General features: G+C 40.6%; 1 protein-coding gene across 1 annotated transcript; it reads right to left on the bottom strand.

The window, feature by feature from the left end:
* Window positions 1-822: 822 nt before the first annotated feature.
* On the bottom strand, window positions 823-7,905 carry LOC117548291 (cytochrome b-c1 complex subunit 2, mitochondrial). Its single transcript, XM_034219453.1, has 14 exons — window positions 7,813-7,905; window positions 6,222-6,317; window positions 5,967-6,116; window positions 5,742-5,806; window positions 5,575-5,631; window positions 5,354-5,478; window positions 4,491-4,588; window positions 4,335-4,392; window positions 2,368-2,463; window positions 2,094-2,293; window positions 1,929-2,009; window positions 1,747-1,823; window positions 1,512-1,665; window positions 823-1,138 (listed from the first exon to the last, which is right to left on the bottom strand). Exons 1-14 carry the CDS (start codon window positions 7,843-7,845, stop codon window positions 1,055-1,057), a joined length of 1,374 nt encoding a protein of 457 aa, XP_034075344.1. The 5' UTR covers window positions 7,846-7,905; the 3' UTR covers window positions 823-1,054.
* Window positions 7,906-8,228: the final 323 nt, after the last annotated feature.

Below are 8,228 nucleotides of genomic sequence, written 5' to 3'. Positions count from 1 at the left end.
TTTCTAGTTTATTTAAACATGTCTTTGAAATGTTATTATGCATTTTCATGTCAAAATAACACTGTACCATGTCCTTTTTTTGGATGGATTACCTAATAACCTTCTAGTTTTCTTTTCTTCATTATGCTTTATGCTCTTATGCACTTTTTTGATGTTCAATTTAATATTTTGTAAATTGTCCTTTTATATACAATAATACATTCTCACGAGGCAAAAGTAAAAGTGTGGTTGAAATACAGCTCAAATTAGAGGAAAAAAAAAATTGCCAACAATTTGAATAACCAATTCATCATTCAAGTAAACTTTTGACAAGTTCCAGCATTTAAAATGTTAACATTGTACTACTTCTACTTGCATTGACTGTAGTTTACACTTGTCATTTTATGCTTAAATAACTAATTAAATGTGTTTATCTTAGCTATAGCAATGAGCCAGAAAGCAGACAAACATTTTACTCAGAAAACACAAGATAATGCAGTCTTATGATTAAAGTACTTTTATTTGTATTCTTTATGTATATCATTCTGGTTTTACTTTTCTCTTTAGTGAATTATACTTAACAATGCTGCAAACATAATTAGAAGTGAAAACAGGACTGCTAAAAATGTAACGTAGGATGTTCAGCATTGGCAACGTTAAATCCTGCTTAGTCATGTTTGTGCCTTTGTGTCCCTCCATTGGTTGAAGAATGGAACAACATCTCGAAATGCTGAAAATACCAGCTGCCTGAACAGCCCTAACAGAGATGCCTCAACTCTCCTGATAAAACATGAACCTTAAGTACATCTGGATTCATTCCAAGATACAAATACAAGCAACAGCCAGTGGTTATCATATTCTTTAATTTACATAGATATACAGTTCAATTGACAGAAAACAAAAAAGATATTGCATTATGATTCTCCAGGTCCTTGTTGGTGCACTTACTGCAGGACAGACACATGATTGGTGACATCAGATGAATTGTTGCAGGAGGCTTTAATGTCCTCTTTCCCTTTGAAGCATCCCGGCACAGCGAGCCAGAAATAAAACCAACCGTTCTTATGATTTATCTTCATAATTCATCAACGAAAGGTGTATTCAACAGCTGTCCACAAGATGCCATGGTCTTCTTGCCATCCACAAATTTGTTCGCAGCCTGTCAAGTAAAGGTCAGAGGAAACGCTTTAATTTAAAGCATTTTCTTAAGTGGTCAATTACAACTCCAATACAACTCTATTTAATTAATTAATAACAATTGTCACATTATATTATCTTTCTGCATTTATCGGTAGTGCAACTTTTTGGGTTTTTGTTATGTTAATCGTTCTCAATAAATAAATGCTGAGATGATTTCCTCATGTTTTAAATTCAAGTATTTTGTTTAACCGAAAGTAAGATCTGAAGACACCTTCTGTTTTTTTTCTGCAAGAAATAGCTTTTTAAAAACTGATAATAATACATTGTCTGATAAAAAATCAAAACTTAATTATTCACTTTTGACAAACAGCATCACCAGTAGAGACTCTCACCTTGACCACTTCGTCATGGGTGACACCATCTATGGCCTGGAGGATGGCGTCAGGGAGCTGGTACGCTGCAGTGCTCAGAGCCTGAGCCCCGATCTCCTCCATCAGACTCTCGGCGCTCTCTATTGACATCAGGTACTCTGCCTTCACCTGGTTCCTAAGCAGAGAAGTCAATCATATTGTTCTGGTACAAAGAAGGCTTCACCTTCGTCTGTCTAACGTTACTCAGTGAACTCACTTTGCTCTGATGACGTCCTCCTCCGATACATTTCCCTCTGCCACACCGCTCACCTGAGCAACGGCAGCTTGGATCACCTACACAGAGCACAAGCAGCAGTTTAGAGAAATGTAGACTCAGGCATCAATGCAGATTTGAGATCGGATAACATTTATCTTTGAATTAGTATATTAGTCAATCACCTCTCCTGCTGAGTCAGCTTGTGCAATGGTATATATGCCAAACAGGCCGGAGTCGGTGTATGAGGCATTGAAGGCTGTGGCCTGAAAGACAGCACGTTTAGAACTAATGCAAACACAGTAAGACTACAACTAAACAACACCAAATAATATCCTTTTTTAACTTACATCAAATGGCTGTGTGGTGGCTTTGGCAATACCCTGGCTCAGCTTGCTGGTGATGTTGGAGCCTCTCTTAATATGTGGCCCAGCTCCCAGGATCCTCTGCAGCACGGTGAAGGCATTAGCCTCTGCGCTTCCTGTCACACCGCCCTCGCTGGTAATCAGGGCGTGGACCAGGTCATCGGTGTTCTGCACCCGCAGCTCACCTGTAAAAAACAATAGCATTATGACAATGTTCCAGTGATAAATGGATAAATGTGTTATTAAACTGAAGCTTCACCTCCGCGGTACACAGCCTGAGCCACAGGCGCTCCCGCCCCGCTGCGCTCACTCAGGAGCCCCTCGCCCAACTGCCTTAGGACAGAGTGCTTCACACCTGCACGCAGGAATCAGACAAAACTAACGTTAACATGAAAATTAAGTGGAACAGAGCACACACAAACTGAAAAACAGCTTACATTCCCGGGATAGAAAAACATCCATAAAAGTGTACAGTGGGGCAAAAAAGTATTTAGTCAGCCACCAATTGTGCAAGTTCTCTGACTTAAAAAGATGAGAGGCCTGTAATTTTCATCCTAGGTACACTTCAACTATGAGAGACAGAATGGGGGGAAATAATCCAGGAAATCACATTGTAGGATTTTTAATGAATTAATTGGTAAATTCCTCGGTAAAATAAGTATTTGGTCACCTACAAACAAACAAGATTTCTGGCTCTCACAGACCTGTAACTTCTTCTTTGAGAGCCTCCTCTGTCCTCCACTCGTTAACTGTATTAATGGCACCTGTTTGAACTCGTTATCAGTATAAAAGACACCTGTCCACAACCTCAAACAGTCACACTCCAAACTCCACTATGGCCAAGACCAAAGAGCTGTCATAGGACACCAGAAACAAAATTGTAGACCTGCACCAGGCTGGGAAGACTGAATCTGCAATAGGTAAGCAGCTTGGTGTGAAGAAATCAACTGTGGGAGCAATTATTAGAAAATGGAAGACATATAAGACCACTGATAATCTCCCTCGATCTGGGGCTCCACGCAAGATCTCACCCCGTGGGGTCAAAATGATCACAAGAACGTGAGCAAAAATCCCAGAACCACACGGGGGGACCTAGTCAATGACCTGCAGAGAGCTGGGACCAAAGTAACAAAGGCTACCATCAGTAACACACTACGCCGCCAGGGACTCAAATCCTGCAGTGCCAGACGTGTCCCCCTGCTTAAGCCAGTACATGTCCAGGCTCGTCTGAAGTTTGCTAGAGAGCATTTAGATGATCCAGAAGAGGATTGGGAGAATGTCATATGGTCAGATGAAACCAAAATAGAACTTTTTGGTAAAAACTCAACTAGACGTGTTTGGAGGAGAAAGAATGCTGAGTTGCATCCAAAGAACACCATACCTACTGTGAAACATGGGGGTGGAAACATCATGCTTTGGGGCTGTTTTTCTGCAAAGGGACCAGGACGACTGATCCGTGTAAAGGAAAGAATGAATGGGGCCATGTATCGTGAGATTTTGAGTGACAACCTCCTTCCATCAGCAAGGGCATTGAAGATGAAACGTAGCTGGGTCTTTCAGCATGACAATGATCCCAAACACACCGCCCGGGCAACGAAGGAGTGGCTTCGTAAGAAGCATTTCAAGGTCCTGGTATGGAGTGGCCTAGCCAGTCTCTAGATCTCAACCCCATAGAAAATCTTTGGAGGGAGTTGAAAGTCCGTGTTGCCCAGCGACAGCCCCAAAACATCACTGCTCTAGAGGAGATCTGCATGGAGGAATGGGCCAAAATACCAGCAACAGTGTGTGAAAACCTTGTGAAGACTTACAGAAAACGTTTGACCTCTGTCATTGCCAACAAAGGGTATATAACAAAGTATTGAGATGAACTTTTGTTATTGACCAAATACTTATTTTCCACCATGATTTGCAAATAAATTCTTTAAAAATCAGACAATGTGATTTTTTTTTTTTCTTCTCATTTTGTCTCTCATAGTTGAAGTGTATCTAGGATGAAAATTACAGGCCTCTCATCTTTTTAAGTGGGAGAACTTGCACAATTGGTGGCTGACTAAATACTTTTTTGCCCCACTGTATGTGTAATCACTTCAGGCATGCTGACACATGTTTTATTCATTACATGTTCAACTAAACTACATTAGTATCTCTGTTGGCCTATATGTTTCTACCCCTGTGTTTGGGCTGAGGCTACATTTGAGGATTGTAAAAATCAGCTGTGACACTCACCTAGTCCTACAAGAGCCATTCTCCCAGTGGTGAAATTGTCCGCAACAAATGAATGCAGCTACAAGGGGGCGATAAGGAGAAGAAACGTGTGTTAGAGCAAAATAAAAAAAGCTTATGTCAGATATATTCATATGTTTTAATAAATAAGATTCATACCTGTGCAGAAGAGACATGGCCGACCATGTAGTCCGGGCAGTACAGAGAGTTGGACAGGGTATTTTTGTACGCTGCTTCATGCAACTTCTCAATAACACCTGCGGAAGAAAGTAGAAACTTAGAGAACTGTAGTTAGCATGCTCCATACATTACATCTTGTTTTCCATTCAGTGTGTTTAGTTTCCGTAATGTGACAAATGTCTCCTCACCTCCCCTCTCTGTCTCCCTTAACTGCATTTTTAAAGGGGGATTTTTTTAATAAGTATTTAAAATGTCACGAGATGGATAAACCACCAACACAGAATTTCACGTTTTTTTTACTAGGTCTTTGAGCATTTTTAACATTAAATGTAAATCTAATGAGACCCTGTGATGAGCCAATCCTACTGAAGAATTGATTCAAAGATTTAAAGGCTTCAAAGATTTAAAGGCTTCATTGTCAAATGCTCAATAGTTACAGCGGCAGGCATACACAGTGACCATGACAATCTAAAGTCCCAGGAACCGCTGAACATACAATGAAACTTAAGACATAAAATAAATAAAGAATGAAATAGTGCAACATAATGGTGCAGGAGACATAACTGTGCAAGTAAAGGAAGGAATAAGTCAAATGTGTACTTGTAAAATAGAATAAAATGAAGTGTAAAGTAGTGGAATAATTAATCTAATGGAGTCATTTAAAGAACGTTGGTGGCATGGACTAAGTGTGCAGCCGTTACCTTTTACCAAATGTTTCTGATAGCCTTGAACCTAAAGTCCTTTGAGTACAATTGCTCTCCTTCGACTCAACATAATGACAGACTGACTCCATTACCACAGTGAGAAAGCAGGATGTTCAGAGCTGAACTGTTGCTACCGACCTATCTGAGGACACTGCTGAGCCAGAGCCTTGTCGATCTTCACTCTTGACGTCAGTCCGGACACCTCCCACGGCCGAAAGTCCTGAGCTGTGATCACGTTGACCAGATACTCAAATAATAAATCTCTGCACACACAGATACAGTCATGTTAACACTTACATAGTCATCAACATGGGAGTAGAACAGCATTAAAGGCTTGACATAAAGAAAGCAGCACTTACATGTTGTCTCTCATGCATCCTGCCGTGTAGACGGTGGTCTCCCTTGATGATGTCACACTGAAAGTAAACAGGTGACAACACAGATGTATCAATGGGGCTATAAGGTAACACTGGTATTTATTTTTAGACTGTCAGTGTGTGCATGTGCAGAGAGTACCATCACTGACCTCAGGCTGCCCCCCAGTGCCTCCAAACCACGACAGATCTTGAAGGCAGATGCACCCTTAGTGGTCTAAAACACAACACAAAGTGTTTCAACAACTTTTTACAGCACGTGGGTGATAAACAGGTTAAGATATAACAGTCCAATGGCTGAGATACTGCTTATCAAAGTACATTTACTCAGGAGAAGTACACAGTACGCAGCTACAGAACACACAACCACAAGTTACCAGGTTTGCTGCCAGTCGCAGCACATGAGAGACGCCTTGGTTCTCCACAGTCTCATAGCGACTCCCAGCTTTCACAAACACACTGACACTGGACAGCGGGGAGTTGTTCTCCAGCGATGCTATCACCAGACCGTTGGGAAGTTTAGACACCTGAAGCAGCAAAAACAATTGTTACTGGGAACTTGCAATCAAACAATGTCCAGCGTGATTGTAGGCTGAAACAGATATGGGTATTTATATGTGAGCAGTGCCTACCTGGACATTTTGGGGAGGGAGAGGTTTAGCTAAGGACGGCAGAGCGAGGGGTTCAGTGAGAGCTGGACTCCTCCTGGCAGCCGCATAGCAGCGTTTCTGTAGGAAGAGGAGACACACGATTTAACACAAGCATCTTGTTTTCTTTCACTGCTCTTGACTTGTGTTTTCCAGTTAAAAAGGGGTACAGACTCAACATAAGGATTAAAGAAAAATAAGTTTAACCAAAGACTGGTATCCTGTGAAACCTAAAGATGAGTTGTCTTTACTGACAGCATTAGCATTGGAAAGGGACTGTCTGACAGCGAGGTAAAGCTGTCAAAATAAACTAAATATAGCAACAAATTAAACCAGCTTTAAGGTGGCTAAAATATGTTTCGCTTAGGCCCCAGTCCACAGCCCAGGAGCTGGTATGTTTCTAAAAACTGGAGCGATATTTACTGTTAGTAATACACTGACTATGGATAGGATCCCCTATCAGACAATCTGGCCCACGAAGAGTAATATGACCTCTAATGTTTCCTTACAGCAGCCGTCACCTATCAACCTCTGATACAAGTACACGAGGGCTTAAGAGATACATTTGTGTTTCCCTGCCCCTCCTCCAAAGTAAATCTGAGGGGTCGGATCATATCACTAACAACAGGTAAGCAACAGGTGTATGCACTATATGATGATATTTGTAGTATTATCAAGTTTGATTATTACACTTTGTATTACACATTGTCTAAGTCAGGAAAAACATTGTGTTTTTAAGATGTATTTCAAATGCAATATTTGTATTCTGTGTGCATGTTTACAGACCTTTGATATTCAACATGCCCCATGTAGTTTTTGAGAAACAGCCATTTGTGTACTATAATTATTAGCCTTTGCGTATGGGACCTCCTCCGTGTTGTTCTATATATAATACAACATATTTGTAAGTAGTACCATGTGCCCAAAGATCAAATACAGCATGACAAAGCCTAAAAGACTTGAACATTTGTATTGGGCACAAATAAGTAATGATAGTTTCCACCTCTGGCTTGTCACTGACAGCCGGTCATAAAGCAGAGCTGGTGTGTCAGTGTAATGTTAGGTTGTCCCGAAATAACCCGTGTAACTTTACTAACATTACAGTATAAACACAAATAACATTGCACATGTTTCCTGTAACGTTTAAACAAATCCTGTGGCCGTAAAATATCTGGTTGTCACTCAGCTATGACCACATTAAGGGGTGTTTTTCGTTTGGAGACACCTCAACCAAAATATTTGGGAAAACCTTACCTGGCTTCTGACATGACCTTCAGGTTGCAGGAATCTAACCAAAAACAAGCTACACAGCTATAAGTATTTCATAAACTGTTTTACTGGAAACGTAACGTTAAACTGGGCTTTCTGTACATGTGACTGACTTCAGGGTGTGATTATGAAACCATGAAAACAAGCCTAATGTTAGATAAACCTGCATTAGCTAGCCACCTAGCAAGCCAACTAGCCAGCAGGCTAACTGGAGCTTAATTCCCCTCTCAAGCAGCTCCAGAATCACAATGAGTTGAACTCCTGACTGTTACACGGCTTATATCAAACTGAGAAAAACGGGACTCACGGGGATATTGTGGAGGGATCGGATTCCTCTCATGACTCCAGTCTCCTTCAACCGGTACAGAAAGACAGATATGGCGGCTGGCGTCGTATTACCCAGAATCCACTGCAGCTAGCAGACGATCAAAGATTATATAGGACTTCAAGATAAACTTTTGCAGGAGGTTCAAAGTTACCAAAACTATTATAAACTTCGTTTTGTGGTCAATAAATAAATTGATAGTATACATAAAGATATTCATACTAAGATGTTTTCCCTAATTATGTCTAGTTTAGGAGGGAATCCCATTACTGCCAAGAAAAATGAGTATGAGATTTTAAATGACGTGAGTGAAGCTTGAACAATAAAAGCTAAATTATGAAGTAGCCTTTCATATATCAGGGCTTCATATTGAGTCAAAATGAAATGTAATAAATAAA

The sequence above is a fragment of the Gymnodraco acuticeps genome, unplaced genomic scaffold (assembly GCF_902827175.1).
Source record: "Gymnodraco acuticeps unplaced genomic scaffold, fGymAcu1.1, whole genome shotgun sequence".
Classification (NCBI taxonomy): Eukaryota; Metazoa; Chordata; class Actinopteri; order Perciformes; family Bathydraconidae; genus Gymnodraco; species Gymnodraco acuticeps.
Note: the sequence above shows the minus strand (reverse complement) of the source record. Positions and strands in the feature narration are given on the sequence as shown.